This window comes from Scyliorhinus torazame, chromosome 13 (assembly GCF_047496885.1).
Source record: "Scyliorhinus torazame isolate Kashiwa2021f chromosome 13, sScyTor2.1, whole genome shotgun sequence".
Classification (NCBI taxonomy): domain Eukaryota; kingdom Metazoa; phylum Chordata; class Chondrichthyes; order Carcharhiniformes; family Scyliorhinidae; genus Scyliorhinus; species Scyliorhinus torazame.
The window spans coordinates 129383484-129404948 of record NC_092719.1 but is presented as its reverse complement, the minus strand read 5'-3'; the positions used below and the strand labels follow the sequence as shown (position 1 = coordinate 129404948).

The following is a 21465-nucleotide window of genomic DNA, read 5'->3' as shown; positions in this document are numbered from 1 at the left end:
ATTCACACGAGACGATTAGTAGAAGTGAACAGTGGTTTTAATAAGCTAGATCTGTGCCTGCCTGCAACTGCTCTGCACTGAGTGCCGCCTACAGGCTGCAGATCTATATACCACTCCCGAGAGGGCGGAGCCCACAAGGGCATCAACATAATACAATACAATAGTGGTGAATTGTAGCAGCAATACGTTCACCACAGGGATCACAGATGAACTCCGAGTGGGAGTTAGGCAGACACCTGGTATAATGTGCTGGATGAACAATGCTTGGGGACATTCAGCCACAGTTGAGTAGGAGACTTGATTGCAAGGGGGGCAAGTTTCATGGGACCGAATCGCCTTGTCAAATCTTGGGCATTTTTGCACATCAATCAAGAGTTTTTAGCTTTTGCTTTTTAGGGAACCAGTGCTCTACGCACTTGCTGTGTGGTGATCAGATTGCGTGATGTCAAACCCTTGCTGGTGCTACTTTGCAATCACCTACCAGAGGGAGAGAAATACCTAGCCTCTATTATGAACTCCACTTTTACTCTTTACCCTATCCCCCATCTCCACCGTGCTCGCCCACACAACCCTCCCATTGTATTTCCTTTCTTTCTCCCTGAAAAGGGTAAGCAGCTCCTGTAATGGTGGCAAAGGTCAGAAACTCATTGCACAGCGATTTGTGGCCGCAAACTCTCATCCAACCATTTTAATGCTACACCAACCAGCCATACATGAATCTCACAAAATTACAGCACAGACACCGGTCATTTGGCCCAACAAACCCATAGACTAGCATTGCTCAGTTTTTCAGCTCACTCATGTACTTATCTAGCTGCATCTTGAGTGTATCTATGCTGTTCGCCTCCTCTATTTCCATGTGGTAATAAGAGGGCGGTACAAGGGCTTGGAAAATTATGAAGTGGGTTTTGATCTTGCCTGAATACTGCTGCTGTCTTGAAGCAGGTTCTCGGAGGTTTTCAACCTGTAAATGTGGGAAAAACAGGACGGCTTTTCTTTTTGGCGTTGACTTGGTTACTTTCTTGACTCTGTAGATCTTTAAGCTGCTCCAGGCCCCGTTCACAGACAGTGGCGATGGGCCTATGCTGAGGCTAGAAGAACTCGGAGACCAGAGGCACGCCCCATTCCGGCATATCTGCAGATTGTGTTACCGAGTTCTGAGACACTCCCAGCAGGACTACAGAAAGAACCAGGTACAACGGCTGAAATACTGGAACTCCTTGTTACATGGCCTCTCGTGATGAAGTGCCTGTTACAAACTTCATAGACCGAACTGAATGTCCCATCCACATGTTCCAAATGTACTTTTGTTTTAATTGACTTCAAAAGTAAGGGCAGGGGTCAACTTTTGCCTCATTTACTGGGTTATGTAATTTACACGGCAGCTTTTAACTAAGATACTGGGATATTAAGAGACTTTACAATTTTCATCACGGAATGCAGGTATCTCGGGTAAGCATTTATTGCCCATCCCTAATTGCCCTTGCACTGAGTAGCTTGCCAGGTTGTTTCAGAAGGCAGTTAAGAGTCAAACAGACGGCCTAGAGTCACATGTTGGACTGTGGTAGTATGTATTGGGGGTCATGTGGGACTGGAAGCCCTAATGTCATTGGCTGACAGATCCCGGGTCCTGGTTGGCCGTTGACCTCAAGCTCCGCCCTGAAGGCGAAGTATAAGAAGCCGGTGTCTTCCCCCGCAGGCCAGTTTACTATCGGGCTGCTGGGGAACAGACACGCTTAATAAAGCCTCATCGACTTCACTATATTCGTCTCATGGAGTCTTTGTGCGCTACAATTTATTAAGCGTGCCTAAAAAGGACTATGGAGCTCAGGATCATTCCGGAATGCCTGAGGATCAGCCCCACGCAGTGAATGCGGCAGCAGCCTTCAAACACTGGCAGACTTGCTTCGAGGCCTACATCAGGACGACCACCGGCCGAGTCTCAGACGAACAAAAACTGCAGGTCCTGCACTCGAGGGTGAGCACGGAGATTTTCACCCTCATTGAAGACACCGACGATTTCCAGACGGCGTTCACAGCACTGAGAAGTCTCTACGTTCGCCCAGTTAACCAAATCTACGCTCGCTACCAGCTCGCGATGAGACGTCAAGCTCCCGGAGAATCGATGGACGAGTTCTACGCCGCGCTGCTGATTTTGGGACGAGCCTGCAGCTGCCCGTCGGTGAACGCAAACGAACACACGGACATGTTAATGCGCGACGCTTTTGTGGCAGGTATGCAATCCTCCCAAATCCGCCAAAGACTCCGAGAAAAAGAGTCGCTAGGACTCTCAGAGGCACGGGCCCTAGCAGCCTCCCTAGACGTGGCCGCGCGTAATACCCGCGCCTACGGCCCCGACCGCGCGGCAGGCCATTGGGCCCCGTACGTATCCGTCGCGGCAAACCCCCTACCCCCCCTCCCGGACGCCCCACAGGCTTGCGCAGTCCAAACGCCGAGTCGCACCGGGGGCGCCTGCTGTTATTTCTGCGGCCAGGCGAAACACCCCCGACAGTGCTGTCCGGCCCGCGTAGCCATCTGCAAAAGCTGCGGGAAAAAGGGCCATTATGCGGTGGTGTGCCGATCCCGCGAGGTCGCCGCCGTCCCGGGGCCACAGGGAGCCCTACAAGCAGTCTATGCGCCCCAACCCCCCCAGCACGCCATGTGCGACCCGCAGGCGCAGCCGCTCTGGGTCCCGACCACCGCGGTCCCGGGAGAACTGGGAGCCCTGCACGCCGCCTACGCTCCCCAACCCCCCTTCCCGCAGCCCACGTATGACCCGCCGCCGGCGCTACCGCTTTGGGTCCCGGCCAACACTCCCCACGGAGAGGAGGGGGGTTTTCGCGTCCCTAACGCCACCCTAACCCCCGTCCCGCGCCCCACGCCTGACCCGCCGGCGCCACCTACTTGGACCCTGACCACCGCTGTCCCCGGTGAGGGAGCTCTGCACGGTCCCAGCGCTCGCGGCCCCACGCCTGACCCGCCGGCGCCGCCGACTTGGGCCCCGACCACCGCTGTCCCCGGCAAGGGAGCTCTGCACGGTCCCAGCGCTCGCGGCCCCAAGCCTGACCCGCCGGCGCCACCTACTTGGACCCCGACCACCGCTGTCCCCGGCAAGGGAGCTCTGCACGGTCCCAGCGATCACGGCCCCACGCCTGACCCGCCGGCGCCGCCGACTTGGGCCCCGACCACCGCTGTCCCCGGTGAGGGAGCTCCGCGCGGTCCTAGCGCTCGCAGTGAGGGAGCTCCGCGCGGTCCTAGCGCTCGCAGTGAGGGAGCTCCGCGCGGTCCTAGCGCTCGCGGTCCTAGCGCTCCCAGACCCCCCAGCACACCATGTGCGACCCGCAGACGCCGCCATTTTGGGTCCCGGCCACCACGAGGGCAGGAAGGGCGCCGCCATCTTGGACCACCCCAGACCTGTACGACGCATGGGGGCGGCCATTTTGTCCACCCCGACGCCATCTTGGACGGCAACAACTGACCCCATCCCACTACTACAACCACGGCTCGCTTCGGTTACGCTCGATCAGGCTCGGCCCCGGACACTCCAGACGACGACGACAACGGTCCTAATTAACGGCCACGAGACGCCATGCCTAGTCGACTCCGGGAGCACGGAAAGCTTTATACACCCCGACACGGTAAGACGCTGTTCCTTGACCACCTATCCCAGCGCACAAAAGATTTGCCTAGCTGCAGGATCCCACTCCGTACAGATCCAGGGATTCTGCATAGTTACCCTAACGGTGCAGGGGAGGGAGTTCAAAAACTACAAACATAACGTCCTTCCCCAACTCTGTGCCCCCACCTTGCTGGGATTAGTTTTCCAATGTAATCTACAGAGCCTTACGTTTAAATTTGGCGGCCCCATACCCCCACTCACTATCTGCGGCCTCGCTACCCTCAAGGTGCAACCCCCGTCCTTGTTTGCGAACCTCACCCCGGATTGCAAACCCGTCGCCACTAGGAGCAGACGGTACAGCGCCCAGGACCGGACCTTCATTCGGTCCGAAGTCCAGCGGCTACTAAAGGAGGGCATAATCCAGGCCAGCAATAGTCCCTGGAGAGCGCAGGTGATAGTAGTGAAGACAGGGGAGAAACAAAGGATGGTCATTGACTATAGCCAGACCATCAACAGGTACACACAACTAGACGCGTACCCTCTCCGCCGCATATCCGACATGATCAATCGGATTGCCCAGTATAAAGTCTTCTCCACCGTGGACCTCAAGTCCGCCTACCATCAGCTCCCCATCCGCCCAAGTGACCGCAAGTACACAGCCTTCGAGGCAGACGGGCGATTATACCATTTCCTATGGGTCCCTTTTGGCGTCACAAACGGGGTCTCGGTCTTCCAACGGGAGATGGACCGGATGGTTGATCAACATGGGTTACGGGCCACGTTCCCGTATCTCGACAATGTAACCATCTGCGGCCACGATCAGCAGGACCACGACGCCAACCTCCAAAAATTCCTCCAGACCGCCAAAGCCTTGAACCTCACGTACAACGAGGACAAGTGCGTTTTTAGCACCGACCGGCTAGCCATTCTGGGCTACATAGTACGCAATGGGATAATAGGCCCTGACCCCGAACGTATGCGCGCACTCATGGAATTTCCCCTCCCGCACTGCCCAAAAGCCCTGAAACGCTGCCTGGGGTTCTATTCGTACTACGCCCAGTGGGTCCCCCAGTACGCAGACAAGGCCCGCCCCCAATACAGACCACGACCTTCCCTCTGTCGACAGAGGCTTGCCAGGCCTTCAGCCGCATCAAAGCGGACATCGCAAAGGCCACGATGCGCGCCATCGACGAGTCCCTCCCTTTCCAGGTCGAGAGCGACGCCTCCGACGTAGCTCTAGCGGCCACCCTTAACCAAGCGGGCAGACCCGTGGCCTTTTTCTCCCGAACCCTCCACGCCTCAGAAATCCGCCACTCCTCAGTGGAAAAGGAAGCCCAAGCCATAGTGGAAGCTGTGCGACATTGGAGGCATTACCTGGCCGGCAGGAGATTCACTCTCCTCACTGACCAACGGTCGGTAGCTTTCATGTTCGATAATGCACAGTGGGGCAAAATTAAAAATGACAAGATCTTAAGGTGGAGGATCGAGCTCTCCACCTTCAACTATGAGATCTTGTACCGGCCCGGAAAGCTGAACGAGCCGTCCGATGCCCTATCCCGCGGCACATGTGCCAACGCACAAATTGACCGCCTCCAAACCCTCCACGAGGACCTAAGCCACCCGGGGGTCACTCGGTTTTACCACTTCATCAAGTCCCGCAATCTCCCATACTCTTTAGAAGAGGTCCGTACAGTCACAAGGGACTGCCACATCTGCGCGGAGTGCAAGCCGCATTTTTTCAGGCCAGATGGAGCGCACCTGATTAAGGCTTCCCGCCCCTTTGAACGCCTCCGTCTCGATTTCAAAGGGCCCCTCCCCTCCACCGACCGCAACGCATATTTTCTTAATGTAGTGGACGAATACTCCCGCTTCCCTTTTGCCATTCCCTGCTCCGACATGACCGCGGCCACAGTCATTAAAGCCCTGAACAGCATCTTCACACTGTTCGGTTACCCCGCATACGTCCACAGCGACAGGGGGTCCTCTTTCATGAGTGACGAGCTGCGCCAGTTCCTGCTCAGCAAGGGCATAGCCTCAAGCAGGACGACCAGCTACAACCCCCGGGGGAACGGGCAAGTAGAAAGGGAGAACGGCACGGTCTGGAAGGCCGTCCTACTGGCCCTACGGTCCAGAGATCTCCCAGTTTCACGGTGGCAGGAGGTCCTCCCAGACGCTCTCCATTCCATCCGGTCGTTATTATGTACAAGCACTAATCAAACGCCGCACGAGCGTCTCCTTGTCTTCCCTAGGAGGTCCTCCTCTGGAATGTCGCTGCCGACCTGGCTGGCGGCCCCAGGACCCATCCTGCTCCAAAAGCATGTGCGGGCACATAAGGCGGACCCGTTGGTCGAAAGGGTTCACCTCCTCCACGCAAACCCCCAGTACGCCTACGTGGAGTACCCCGACGGCCGACAGGACATGGTCTCCCTGCGGGATCTGGCGCCGGCCGGCACCACGCATACCCCCCCGACACCATCAACCCAACCGCCCCCCTTCCTGCCACCGCCGCACCCCTCGACCGCCCCCTTCCCAGGAGGATCAGTCCCCCTCCCCTTTGCACCGACAGCTGAAACCGTACGGCTCCTGGAGGCGACAACACTGGTACAAGCACCACCACCACCGCCGGGGCCGTGGCGATCGACACGGACGACCAGACCGCCCGACCGACTCGTGGCGTCGATGTAAAACAAAGCTGGACTGTTCAAAGAACATTTTGTTTTTTCCTATACGCTCTGTAAATAGTTGCAACAGGACGAAACTGTCCAATACTGTACTACCATGTGAATGTTCTATCCTCCCAGGACCAGCCCTGTAAACCCTTACCACCATACGAAGCATCGCCCCGCCGGGTTCATTTTTGACAAGGGGTGAATGTGGTAGTATGTATTGGGGGTCGTGTGGGACTGGAAGCCCTAATGTCATTGGCTGACAGATCCCGGGTCCTGGTTGGCCGTTGACCTCAAGCTCCGCCCTGAAGGCGAAGTATAAGAAGCCGGTGTCTTCCCCCGCAGGCCAGTTTACTATCAGGCTGCTGGGGAACAGACACGCTTAATAAAGCTTCATCGACTTCACTATATTCGTCTCATGGGGTCTTTGTGCGCTACATGGACAGACTGGGTAAGGACGGCAGATTTCCTTCCCTAAAGGACATTAGTGAACTAAATAGGGTTTTTACAGCAATGCGTAATAGGTGGCATGGCCGCCATTACTGAGACTAGCTTTCAATTCCACATTTAATCATTTGAACTTAAATTCCACAAGCTGCCGCGTTGGGATTTGAAACTGTTCCCCAGGGATTAGTCTGAGTCTCGGGATTGTGAGTCCAGTGATGCTACCACTATGCTGCTGTCTCTTACAGAATGGGGAGACTAATTTGGAGATTATGCAGTAGGAATGTGGTTTAGATCATTTGTTGTTTTCCATGCAGTCACACAAGTCTGAAAATAATTCTACAACAGATAATATCACCATTTAGAAAATATAATGGGCTGAGTTGTCCACTGTCGGGATTCTCCATTTTGCCGGCAGCCTGGGGCTGTCCCACAATGGGAAACCTCATTGACCAGCCGGCAAAACAGAGAATCCCAATTGTGTCGCACCAGATAGCTGGTGCAGTAGGATGGAGAAACCCGCCCAAAGTCTGTTTCTAAGAGTACAACAAATCCTCATTTTAGTGTGTGCTTTGAAAGGAAGGGGAGAAAACTGTTGTTGAAGAGGTACCACTGACGATGAACAGAACTTGATCAATTTCTCCCCTCCATCGAAGTAAAAAATCTGGAGACCACTTTTGAGGTGCTTTTTTCAAACAGTGTTTGTTTGTTTTTGTAGTAGCTCTTATTTGAATGCTCTGTTCCTCAGGAGTACATAGCAAAGCAGTTTGGCTTCATGCAGAAGCAAATTGGATATGACGTGTTGGCTGAAGACACCATAACCGCGTTGCTGCACAATAACCGTAAGCTCTTGGAGAAACACATCACAGCTGCTGAAATCGAAACTTTTGTGAGCTTGGTCAGGAAAAACCGTGAGCCAAGGTGAGATGGTTTGGGGAATGTGGTGTTGTATTTGGTCACCAGGTTTGTGACCGGTTAAAGCCAATTACTGCGGATGTTGGAATCTGAAACAAAAACAGAAAATGCTGGAAAATCTCAGCGGGTCTGACAGCATCTGTGGGGAGAGAACAGAGCTAATGTTTAATGTCTTGATGACTCTTTGGCAGAACTCTGAAAAAGAGTCATCCAGACTCGAAACGTTGGCCCTGTTCTCTCTCCACAGATGCTGTCAGGCCCACTGACATTTGCCAGCAGTGACAGATTCACTTTTTAAAAATAAAAGGGTTGTGTCCCCATGATGCACCAGCTGGGCTTCCCCACGTTGTGGACTGTTCTGAGCAAGGTTTTGACCTTGGATCATTGTTGGATGGCAGGACTGCAGTTAAGACATGTGCCACACTGAACTGTCAAAATTGACTTGATTGGATGAAAATAGAGCAAGTTATTTTCCAACCTTCAGTTTTATCAAATGTATTTTGTACACTCATCTTTTAAAGTGTTGGGAAATCACAGCCCGCCCTGTCATCATCTTACAACCAACCCCAATAAACATTCACTTTATTTACCCAATTAGCTCTTCCTCCTTTGTGTCTCCACCAATTCTCCTCCCCTTGATACCTCTGCATCTGGCTCACCAATGATTACCCCTTCCAACCTTCACTTCCCTTAATCCTGTTACCTCCATCTTTTGCCCTTTTCTGTTAATCGCCTTCCCTCTCTAATCCAGGCAGTGCAGTCCTTGGCACCTGCTTATTTTATGTGTCCCTCGGGTATCTGCTGTCCAGTGTGCTTCAATATTACTTGACACATCATCTTATCTATAATTTGATCTAGTTATTTTTCCATCTTGAATGACAATTGTTTTCTCCAGTGATTATTTTAACTGAAATCTGACTTGTGAAATGTTTCTCCTTTCCAGGTTTCTCGATTATCTCTCTGACCTGTGCGTGTCCAACAACACTGCCATTCCAGTTACTCAGGAACTCATCTGCAAGGCAGTGCTGAACCCAGCTAATGGTGACATTCTTATTGAGACAAAGTACGTCATTAACTGCAAGGGGAAAAGCAACTCACTGCTTTAGTCATCATAGTACTTAAATTCAGCTTGGTTGCATGTGTGTTTTGAATTTTTTTGGAGTGTGACAATGCACTGTTTCGTTAAATTTAATTCTTAGGGGTTGGGCATCACTGACAAGACCAATAATTATTTCCTATCCCCAATTGCCTTTGAGGGAATGGTGAGGAGCTGCCTTTTATGAACTGTCATTGTCCATGTGATGAAGGTCCTCTCAAAGTGCTGTTGGGAAAGCCTCTGTAGGATTCTGACCGTGATTACGAAGGAAAGACATATTTTTAAACCAAGATTGTGTGTAACTTGGAAATTAATTTTGGGGCAGTGGAAGGAATTGGGCGAATCTGTCACTCTTGCTGAGCTGTCGCAAGACTAAACCTGTTTGAGGTAAAATATTAACTTTGGACTCATTCCACAAGGTACAAATATTGGATTTAACACCTCTGACCTGCTCTATCTCGTATTCAGGTGTTTATTCAACTGCCTCAGTCCAGTTTCTGGTCAGTGGTGACCCAAGGATGTTGATGGTGGGGATGCCCATAGTGATGCTGTTGAATAACATTGGAAAGTGGTTTTGAGACACTTGTTCATTGTGGTAATTGTGAGGCACCTATGTGGTGCAAAGGCTGCTGGTCGGTTTTTAGCCCGAGCTGGAGTTTGTTTTACTATTGAACGAATTTGAACACTGCATTCACCTGCAATGTTTCTGATCAATGACATTTGGGTTTCTTAAAATCGTTTATAAAGGTGCTTTCTCCTGATTCAGGATGTCAGTTGTGGCTAATTTGGTGACAAACTCACCTGACTCAAAAGGTTCAGGGGCCGTGTGATGCACTATCAATTACACAAAGACGAGAGTTGAATACAACTGAGGCCTTATTACACCAAGATGTGTGACCTCCTACAGCAGCTGGTGAAATGGCTGCTGTATGGGGAGCACACATATTTATACTCCACCTACTGGGTGGAGTCAGCAGGCAGGGACTACCCCCGTACCTGTAGTACAGGGCCTTACCACATATATATCTCCTAATATATACAACAGTGGTGATTACCACACCGGGATTCCGAAAACGCAGCTTAGTGTTGACGCTGGTGTAAAGGTGTTTCACGCTGGTGTCAACGGGCCTCTTGGCCCAGCGAATCTGTTGCCCACAGGGGGCCAGCATGGCGCTGGAGTGCTCTGTGCTGCTCCAACTGCCGTATGCGTGCGGCGGCTGGCCAGCCGCGGGTCTGCGCATGCCCGCGGCCCCCATTTGCGCACCAGTGCTGCGCAACATGGCGGAGCTACGCAGCGGGCCGGCGCATCGTGGGCTTAGCCGTCGTGGAGCCCCCCCCCCCTCCCACCAGGATGGCCACCGCAGCTGTGACACTGAGCTCCCGCAGGGTGGAACCATATGTAAACCACGCCGGCGGGAACTCGGCCAGTCGACCGCGGAGAATCACCGCGGAGACATCTTTCAACGGCCCCCGACCGGTGCGCCGGACTGGCATCATGGGCCGTCTTGGCGTAAACGCCGATTCTCCGTGCCGATGCGGGCTCAGAGAATCCTGACCATGGTTCAGGTCCCACTCCATGACGTGAGCACTAAAATCAAAACCGGTACACCACTGCATGTTGGAGGTGCTGTCTTTCAGATGAGACGTTAGACGGAGGCCTTCTCAAATGAATATAAAAGATCCCATGGCACAATTTCAACAAAGTGCTATACTAGTTATCCCTGGCATCCTGGCTAATATTTAATCCTCAATCAACAGCACAAAAACTGTTGTTTATAAGTTAAAAGTCCCCATCATCCCAGATGACAATCCGCTCTTCTCCCCTTTTGAGGGGGCGAGCTGACTGGTGATTTAACCTGAGGATCACCACACCTTAGGGTGAGGTGTAAGATTGAGAAGGCAGGGCCTTCATGATTGAGCCCGCATTGTTCGCCTCGCACTGCATCACAAACCAGCTGTCCAGCCAACTGAGCTAAGCCAGTTAGTCCATCGACTCTTGGGCTATGCTCAGTCATCATTGCGATCATGAACTTCAGCATATTTCCAAACTATCGGAGTAAAATTCTGCAAATTATCTGGCTAACCCCAAAAGACAGTTGAGCCCACCACAGAACCATAGAAAGGTTACAGCACAGAAAGAGGCCATTCTGCCCATTGTGTCTGCGCCGGCCAAGAAAGAGAGAAACAAAATAAACAAGCCGTTCATTTTAATCCCACTTTCCACCACCTGGTCTGTAGCTTTTCAGGTTACGGAACTTCAGGTACAAATCCATATACGTTTTTAAATGAGTTGAGCATTTCTTCCTCAACCACCAATTCGTGCAGAGAATTCCAGATGACCATGATGTTTTCTCTCATGTTCCCTCTAATCCTTCACCAATCACATTAAATGGTGAATAATCCCTCAGCAAGCGGAAACAAGCCTTTCCTGTCTGGGCCCCTCATAATTTTGTACACCTCAATTATGTCACCCCTTAGTCTTTTCTGCTCTGAAGAAACACCCCTAGCCTATCCAATCTTTCCTCATAGCTGCAATTTTCAAACCCTGGCAACATCCTTGACCCAATGCCTCTTCATTGGTCAAAATCTGACAGCTGTTTTCCATACAAAACAGTTCTCTGGCTTATCCCCGAATTGTCCGTGAAATGGTACTTATGTGAAAGCATCCAACTTGCAGATAGCTTGTCGGTTAAACTTTCAACTAAACCTGATCTGGAGTTTGAGGAACTTAATTCCTTTGTTTGCTGTCCTCCATTTGGTGATTAGTACTCTGGGTCAATGCTATTACCAGCTCCTTTTAAAAGTAGCATGTCCAACAGTAACTGCATGAGACAAAAATATTGGACTTGCATTGCCTTGCTTAGATGAATACCACCTAATTATATTGAACTTAATTCTATATTAGTACGCTGCCTGCTAATATCCTATTTCACTGGGTGTGGCGACTTCTGTTTTATCCAACTATGCTCCGTATTCCTTCAAAACTTGGCAATAGACAAATGATCAAGATCTTCCATGGCGAGTAGAGGCTAGGAGGACCCATTGCACTTGGATACCATGAATAAAGGGGCTAGATTTGGATTCCTGCTCAACCATTTGACTGTACCTAATCCCCAATCAAAGGAAATGATCTAAGTTCACCCAGCTTGGCTATATGCAGGTGACCTGCCTCATATTCATTTAAAACTGTAACTCTTAAGTAACTGGTTTCCTTAAAAACATGAAACAAGGGTAATTTTAAAATGTTCTTCCACTTGCCAGTGACTGGCAAATTGCAGCATTAAGCCCATTGTTTCATCGCTGTGTTCAGATGATGCCAATTGGTGATTTCACACTCTAATATCCCTAAGGACCTTAAGGACACCCTTACCTTGAGGACTGTTGATATGAGGCTTTGAGTGGAGCGCAATATCAGCTGGATGAGACCGGCTACGAGAATAGGTCCGTGTGTATTGTTTCAGTATGATTATGGCCAAGGAGGTCGAGAGTCTCCTGGGCATAGCCACACCTACACCATTGTTACTCCCCAAGGGCCAAGGAAAATTTCGGAAGGGGAACATCAGCATTCTCACCAAATACATCAGATGAAAACTCCAATCTGACAACCCTCCAGTAACCCTGGAGGAGTTACAAACTCAATTCTAGATATAATCGGAACCATTGCCATTGACGGCAATTCCTGGATTAGTATCCAGCTTCCCCTTGCAGGACTCGGAGCAAATAAAGGCATCGCTCTTCTTCAGAAGGCTCCCCAGTCAGACAAGAGTTAACAATGCCAAAATGTGAAATAAGTAACCAATACAAGAATAGAATTGGGATTGGGCTTCTAAACCTGGAGCATCATGGAATGAAAACATTTGGGAATTGTGTCTCGAGGAGTAGTGACGGAACAAAGCATAGGTATAGAACAAGCAATAAAGGAGGTATAAGACAGTGGAGAGGAAACAGTGAAGGAAAGGCATTGCAATTGTGAATAAAAGCACAGTAATACTGATCTATCTTACGGGAAGTTTCTCCTTAAACACCAATGTACTGAGTTATTGTGCAGGAATGTGTATTTCCTCATCGCTTGGGTGGGCATGCAAATTTCTGAAATGCCTGTAAATTAAACAATTGAAATGTTTAACATACAATTGTAATGAAATCATTTCTTGATTGTCCAATTTGTATCTAATTGGTCTACAAATTCTAATGTTTCCCCCGCTACTTGGGCAACTGTTATTTTTGCAGGCTGGTTTTGTCCAGAGTGGAGTTTGAGGTGGAGAATGGTGGGGAAAGCCGCCTTGAGGTTGGCGAAGATGAAGAAGTGTGGCTCTTTTGGAATGACAGCTGCAAAGAGCTACGCAGCAAAAGTATCCGAGAATTGGCTCAAGATGCCAAGGAAGGCCAAAAAGAGGACCAGGAAGTGCTCAGCTATTACAGGTCTGTCTTCCTTGCGAAATCCATGATACAGCTTTGAGGCGTGTGACTTGGAAGGCTTTGCACAACTTTTAGATTCTTGTAGCTCACAGTGAGATGGCGTCAGCCATGGCTGAGTCCTCGGACTTGTGTCTCTGAGGCAGAAAGCTGTGTCCTCAAGTCCCACTTCACAGGCTTGGGCACAACATCCAATCTGCTCCCGTGCAGTGTTGAGGGAGTGGTGCAATTTACGAGGTGCTACCTTTCAGATGTGACGTTAAACCCCAGGTCCCCAATGCTTTCCCATGCAGGTACAAAAGATCCACTGGCACTATTTGAGGAACAGCTAGGTAGTTAACCCCGATGTCCTGGCCAATGTTTATCACTCCACCAATGGCACTGCAAGTAGATTATTTCAGTCATTTTCATTGTGTTGTTTGTGGGAACCTACTGTGCACAAACTGGCTGCCAAGTTTCCTACATTGCAACAGTACAAAATTGGCTATAAAGTACTTTGGTACCTCCTGAGGTTGTGAAAGACTGATCTTTATGATTTACTACAGAGGATTAAATGTAGCATTCAACAGTTATAGCATTTGACACTGCTTATTAATTACTTTGAATATGTTGTATCTATCTATTGTCTTATTCCTCGGGAAGCGCTTAAGGATTCCCAGCTGAAAGGTTGAGGTTCTGTTGATATCTCCCTACTTCCTTCTCTTAACATTTCATTGTCCAGATACCAGCTGAACTTGTTTGCTCGGATGTGCTTGGATCGTCAATATTTGGCCATCAATGCAGTCTCGGGACAGTTGGACGTGGATCTGATCCTTCGTTGCATGTCAGACGAAAACCTGCCCTATGACCTACGAGCCTCTTTCTGTCGCCTGATGTTGCACATGCATGTGGATCGAGATCCACAAGAACAGGTGACTCCTGTGAAGTATGCTCGCCTGTGGTCCGAAATACCATCCCAGATAGCGATTGACGAGTGAGTATTCTGGCTGATTATTGCCTTTTCATTACAGGGCCGCAAAGACTTGGGTATAAACTTTCTGGAATTAAAATAGGACACACCAGATTTCACAGGTTTGACATATTTAAGCAATGGGAGCGGCTGGTCCATACAGATCCAGGCAGCTTCCAAATTGTGTTCCTGGCGATGGGGAAAATCAGCCACTCTTCACTAACCAGCAACTGATGCAGGAATGGAAGCACGTGTGGATATCTGATTAGAATGGCAGAGATGGTGGCATAGCAGCAACATCACTGGACAGAAATCCAGAGGCCTGGGCTAAGGATTCAAATCCCCCCATGGCAGCTGGTGGAATTTAAATTTAAATGAGTAATTTGGAATTCAAAGGCTAGTCTCCATAATGATGACCATGAAACCATTGTCAATTGTCATTAAAAAAATTTTTTTTTTAAAAATCTGGTTCACTAATGTCCTTCTAGGATTAGAAATCTGCTGTCCTTAGATGGTCTCTGACTCCAGATCCACAGCAATATGGTTGACTCTTAACGGCTCTCTAAACTGTTCAGTTCAAAGGCAATTGGAGATGGGTAACAAATGCCCACATCCATTAAAATATTTTTAAGAAGAGCCTCAGCCATGCCTTTGATGCTCTTGTCTTTAAATGGCACATCAGTACTCATTGACTGAGGTTGTGTGTGAGACAAATGACCGCAAGGAGGAGGCATCCTTGGAAAACCCAAGTCTCTGAAACTGTATCCCAGCAAGGAATATGTGCCCACAGCATAAGGGGGAAAGGTGATGGAAAGCAGGGGACAATAGACTACCACTGAACTCGTGTCAGATTTCTAAAATCATAGAAACGTTTAGCTCCATTGTACTGGGTTTAGATTTTGAAAGTCCAGTGTTGAGACAGGGGTCAGTGTTTGCCTTGAGAATCAGTGGAGCATGCATCAAAATAGAACATCAGTTAAGAGTAACGTTCGACACCCACTGGTGAGGTCCTGAAAGGAATTTGCATGATTGACAATTGTAGGATATGCTGCAGTATGTTGCACTTTTTGCACTGTTGTAAGCTGAAGTCAGTTTTTATACTGCCTTTAGTGACCTTTTGGCAATTGGAAAGGAATTGGGCCATTTTCATTTAAACAGGCCGCTGTTGGCTGCTCCTCGTTAAAGTGGCACGACTATGTTAAAATGCAAAAGTTCGGTTTGAACAATAGGTTGCTATTTATAAGATTTAGCTTTGTTGCCCTCCCCGCCTCCCACAAATACAATTATTTTCTCTCACAAGCAGCAAGTCTGACGAGTATATGTGAATATATAGCAGACATGTTTCTTTCATTCTGTTCTTGGTGTTCCAATGCATTGCCTTTCATTTGTTTAGTTATGATTCCAGTGGAACTTCCAGAGATGAAATAAAAGAACGTTTTGCCCAGACTATGGCATTTGTGGAGGAGTATTTGAGAGATGTTGTCTGCCAAAGGTTTCCCTTCTCTGACAAGGAGAAGAACAAGCTGACATTTGAGGTAAACTCAAAGTTTAAGGAGCTGGTTGGCATCAGTAAAAGACATAAAGACAAGGACATTGACTTCCACCGGCGAGCTGTGAAATAGTTCAAATTGTAATTCTTAGAAATGCACCTTGTGTTTACAGGTGTATTTTGCTTGTGCTTATTGCTCTGAGCACAAATCCTGCAAAGGAGTGAACTAATTATGCAAATCAATAGTCACACATTTTGGGAAAATATGATGCCCATCACCTCTCCTGATTCCAAACCTATTGACTGGCTGAGTGTTGTCAAATTCCATCAGTTCAATGTAGAAAATATTGACATCATCTATTTTGGCACCTGCCAGTTCTCCTGTGCCATGCTACTCCTGTGCCATGCTACTCCTGTGGACTCTGTTCGCCAGCCCCATTGACATCTCATGCTGCCACTTGTTATCCAACAACCTCTATGTATTTCTTGATCTGGAGCTTCCTTCTTGTCCATATAATCTCTTATCAAGACCACCTCGTACTCTTTCAACCATTGCCCATGTCCACCCCTAACCCCCTTCACACAGCCGAGTTCCTAGTCCCTGCCGCGATCAGCATGGGACCTTTGGACCGTAATCATATAAAAATGAAAAATCGCTTAGTGTCACAAGTAGGCTTCAATGAAGTTACTGTGAAAAGCCCCTAGTCGCTACATTCCGGCGCCTGTTCGGGAAGGCTGGTACAGGATTTGAACCATGCTGTTGGCCTGCCTTGGTCTGCTTTCAAAGCCAGCGATTTAGCCCTGTGCTAAACCAGCCCCTAGTAAATGGCCTAGTAAGTTAAGGCCTAGTAAGTGGTTGTGATACTGGACTCGTAATCCAGAGGCCTGGATGAATGATCTACAAACATATATTAAAATCGGGCAGCATGGTAGCACAGTGGTTGGCACTGTTGCTTCATAGCACCAGGGTCCCAGGTTTGATTCCTGGCTTGGGTCACTGAATGTGCGGAGTCTGCACATCCTCCGGATGCTCCGGTTTCGTCCCACAAGTCCCCAAAGACGTGCTGTTAGGTAATTTGGACGTTCTAAATTCTCCCTCAGTGTACCCGAACAGGTGCCATAATGTGGCGACTAGGGGCTTTTCACAGTGACTTCATTGCAGTGTTAATGTAAGCCTACTTGTGAATATAAAGATTATTATTATCTCACCAAAGCAACTGGGAATTTCATTAACTAAAATATAATAAAACCTGGAATAAAAAGCTGGCATCAGTAATGGTGATTATGAAATAATTGGTTTGTCGTAAAACCACATCTTGTAGAGGGAAGGAAATTGCCTTCCTTACCACGTCGGGCTGATGTGTAACTGGACTCTCAGCGATGTGATTGAGGCGTAACCACTCTGAAATTACCTAGAAAACCACTCAGTTGTGCTCATAAAAATGGACTTGCCATCACCTACCTGAGGCCACTTAGAGACAGGGAATGAATACTGACCTTTATCAGTTCCATCTTCATCTCGCGACTGAAGAAAATGCTTGGCTTCTCACACTTTCCTAACCAACTGCACTTGCACATTTCTAAATCTTTCACACTCCCCTCTGATACTGTCTTCATAGTTTCATTCCATTCTTCCTCCACGACCATCTTCTTCTATTCTGTGCCCTTGCCCTTCATGCCTCTGACACTGGTGTGATCCTTGTTTCTTGTACTCTTTGCTCTATCATTTGTGGCTGCTCTTTCAACCACCAACAGGAAATACTCCACTTAAACCTCTCTAACCTTACCTGTTCCCTTCTGTAAACCTTTTTATCCTCCTGTATTATCAGCACCAACCATTGATCCCATTCCCAATGCTTTCCTCCCATTGGGATGGGATCAATGTTTTTTCTAGTGTAGAAAAGAAGGAAATAAGTGTTCTTACAAATTGTTTTAAACTGTATGCCAGTTTTTGACCTCAGTTTGTCAGGGAGTAACTTAGTCTAGTGAGGCTCATAACAATTCTGAAGATATGACCTCCTGGATGAGTTCTGATCACTTGCATGCCTCATCTTTTGTACTTTAGAGGAGAAAACCAATCGCATGCTGCACACTTTGGCGAACTGTAAGTTAGAGAAATTATAGAACCGTGTACATGGAGAGGGCGTTTAATTCCCGGCTATACCTCCATTCAACACAATTTTGCTAGTCTGGCCTGAGTATCACTGCCATTCAGATGTTTGACTGATAATGATTTGATTGCTTCCACCCCACAGGTTGTGAATTTGGCTCGTAATCTGATCTACTTTGGCTTCTATAGTTTTAGTGACCTCCTGAGGTTAACCAAAATCCTGCTGGCCATTTTGGACTGTGTCCACATGGCAACTGTCTTCCCAATCAGCAAACTGGTTAAAGGGGATGACAACAGAGGTAAGTAAGACTTTACTCTATTCGCGGGATAAGTTTCTATATTTTTTTTAATAAATGTTTTATTAAAGTTTTTCCAATCAGCGTTTTTACATAACAAAAATAGAAATACAGATGGTAATAAAAAATAACAATAAGCATAGCCTAAAACTAATGACAAAAAAAGAAACAGAACAAGGTGGGTTTTGTCTCCATGCCCAACTCACATTATATCAACAGTACACCCCGCCCCCCCCGCCCAAAGATGCTGCTGCTGACACTTACTGCTCCCCTAGAGAGTCAAGGAAAGGTTGCCACCGCCGGGAGAACCCCATCAAGGACCCTCAAGGCGAATTTTATTTGCTCCAGGCTGAGGAACCCCGCCATATCGCTAACACAGGTCTCCACGCTCAGGGGTTTTGAGTCCCTCCACATTAACAAAATCCATCTCTGGGCTACCAGGGAGGCAAAAGCCAGTACCTCGGCCTCGTTCGCTTCCTGCACTCCCGGATGCTCCGCCACCCCAAATATCGCTACCGTTGGACTCGCCTTCACCCGTGCATCCAAAACCCTAGACATCACCCTTGCAAAAACCCCTGCCAGAATCCTTTAAACGCCGGGCATGCCCAAAACATATGGGCATGATTCGTCGGACACCCTGCACACCTCGGGCACCTGTCCTCCACCCCAGAAAACCTACTCATTCTTGCCGCCGTTATATGCGCCCGATGCACCACCTTAAACTGGATTAAGCCGAGCCTGGCACATGAGGAGGAGTTCACCCTGCCCAGGGCATCGGCCCACAGGCCCTCATCCAGCTCCTCGCCCAGCTCCTCCTACTTCAGTTTCAATTTTTTTTTTGTACCTATCACTCACTCTTTTGTAAATCCGCACTGATCGATGATCCTATGCATTGCAGGCAGTAACGTGATGAGGTCAATTCATGGAGTCGGAGAGTTAATGACCCAAGTGGTTTTGAGGGGAGGTGGCTTTCTACCTTTGACTCCCATCACACCACAGGATGGAACGACTAAACAACAGACTGAGCCAGAGAAGGAAGATATTTTGGTCATGGACACAAAGCTAAAAACAATTGAAATTCTGCAGGTAATGGACTCAAAAATGAGTGTCGATGTTACATTTGGCAGGTTCAGGAACACTTTGGATTTGGTCCTGGCCTTGTTTTCAGCCTGCTCGCTGGTTCAATAACTTCTAGTCAATCGTTTGGTGCTCTCACTTCTGCTTTCTTCTCACAAAACGACCAAAAAAAACTTGACTTGTGATATTCCAAATTGAAGTTTTAACCTCTGACCCTGTGTGGCCTCGATAATGACTTCCAACGGATTAGTCAAACCAGTGTGGATTGGTGTGTCTTCTGACTTACCTTGCTCCTTGAGGGGAAGCAAATCATAGTCACTCCTGGAAGTCATCATGCTGTCACTGCTGCTGCAGGGATTCACTGCACAGAGATTTATAATCCTCAGTCTAACATCAGTAGAACAAATCCATTTTATTTTGACATTAGCGATGGGAATTGATGTCTGTTTGGGTGCAGCTTAGAACTTTCTAACCTGTTCAAAGAGTGAATAAACATTTGAACTGGAGATGAGAGTAGATTTTTCATTTGATACTATTGAAGCAGCAGTAAATTGTACTGTTCCTTCTGCAGTTGTCACTACCTGGGTCAAAACAATTCTTCACGGGTAGAGTGTTTGACCAGTCATTTGTGAACATTATAACATCGCAAATGGCTGCTGACATTGGTTTTCATATGTTTAACTGAGCATGTTTTAACATTTTTGGGAGAGATCGTGCTGGAAAAATAATGGTGTATTACCAATGCATGTTGTTCCTAATTTGCAAATTGGCCAGCAATTCCGAAGAATTATAACATGCACCGTGATTTGTGAAACTCCAGTACTCGCCGGTTAATTTATGCCCTTCTGTTTTTGTTTGTGTAAATTATGGTGCACCCTCAGGCGTCCCACTATTTTTGAGAACTCTTTGGATTTACTCATTAATTGCCCAATAAACTGGCCACAGAAAGTTAAATCCTGTAATTAACAGTTTAAACACCTTTTTAATGATGTGATCAAGCCTAGATCTGGAACACTTTTAAAGTATTCCGCCTCATTGTTATTGGAGAATTTTTTAAGAAGTTGACTTTTTAATTTCAATGTTTTGCCCCTATCTGTCACTCTCCATCGCTCTCACTCATGCACACTCGTCTCTCTCTCCCCCCCCCCCCCCCCCCCCCCCCCCCCCGTCTTTCTTTCTGCCTCTTTATTTCTCTTCTCTTTCTGAACCTGAGTTTAATTTAATTCCTTAATCGTTCCTCTACTTGTTTCTCAATCGTTAAGTCTCATTGGTTGAGGAAGTAAACTGCTGGCCCCACCATTCATTGAGGTCCCAGATAATCCTGTTATGCTTGCCACGTTTTCAGCTCACACAGCGAGTTGTGGTGTTAAAAATCTTTGGGCGGATGGGTGAAGAAAATGTTTGCACTAATTGTGCCTTTGCAAGATGTATCATTCCAGATCTTGTGATGTTGTAAATCTGATATCCTGAACTGTTTAAATCGCTCGTTTTTACTTGTGGTCATGTAGTCACTGGCCTTAATGATTTGTTTTGCAGTAAATGTCTGAATGTCCAACAAAAGTAATTTGCTACTGTTTAAGGAATAGAAAGCTCTGGATGTAGGCTATTGACAGCCCGGACTCCCTCCCAACCAGCATCTCATAGTTTTGAATATCTGCCTAGTTTGTTGTTTTGAAGGGAACGTATAAAGTGCCTTCACTATATCAGTTATAATGGCACAACAGGCTGCACTGACACTTGAGACCTTGTGCCTTAGCACTTGCAGCCTTGAAGGCTTCTCAACTGGGCTGCTTTAACCATCAGAAATTGCCATGTTAGCCCATTGCTGTACTGGCATTAATATGCACACAATGTGCCTGTTATCAATTGTAACAAACTACACAAGCAAATCATTAGGCATGATAGAATACACCTCAGCGGATCATTTATCATTCAATGAGAGGTTTTGCATACTTGGAATAGGGCTGAAGACTCGATTCGGAATTTTCCAAATTCAGAATGGACTCTTTTGACATTCTCCATTATGAAAAGTCATTGGTAGTATTCTCACTTGTGAGTCAGAAGGTTGTGGATTCAAGTCTCATTCCAGAGCCTTGTGCACTTAATTCAGGCTAGCACTCCAGGTAAACACCAAGGATGTGCTGCAAGGATGATCCCTTGATGGATTGTTAAATCAAGGCCCTATCTTCCTCCTCATGTGGGTGTCAAAGAGCCTCTGACCCTATTTTAAGAGCAGGGAAATTCTCCCTGGCATCTTGGACGATACTTATCCTCAAACGACATCACAAAACAAATTAACTGGCAATTATTTTATTGGTGTTTGAGAGCTTGCTGTGAACCGCTATATTGCTGCAGTCTAAATTTCTCAAGTATTTAACTGTAAAGCAC

The 21465-nt window shown here is 47.9% G+C and overlaps 1 protein-coding gene across 5 annotated transcripts in view; it reads left to right on the top strand.

The window, feature by feature from the left end:
* The window catches only part of itpr1b (inositol 1,4,5-trisphosphate receptor, type 1b), a 731378-nt gene that overhangs the window by 283516 nt on the left and 426397 nt on the right, over window positions 1–21465 (top strand). For all 5 annotated transcript variants that reach the window (XM_072472138.1, XM_072472140.1, XM_072472139.1 and 2 more), the window contains exons 16-23: window positions 1035–1193; window positions 7478–7650; window positions 8588–8707; window positions 12971–13162; window positions 13878–14129; window positions 15499–15640; window positions 17850–18003; window positions 18899–19086. In XM_072472138.1, the coding sequence (XP_072328239.1) occupies window positions 1035–1193; window positions 7478–7650; window positions 8588–8707; window positions 12971–13162; window positions 13878–14129; window positions 15499–15640; window positions 17850–18003; window positions 18899–19086 (1380 nt within the window). The remainder of the gene's footprint in view (window positions 1–1034; window positions 1194–7477; window positions 7651–8587; window positions 8708–12970; window positions 13163–13877; window positions 14130–15498; window positions 15641–17849; window positions 18004–18898; window positions 19087–21465) is intronic.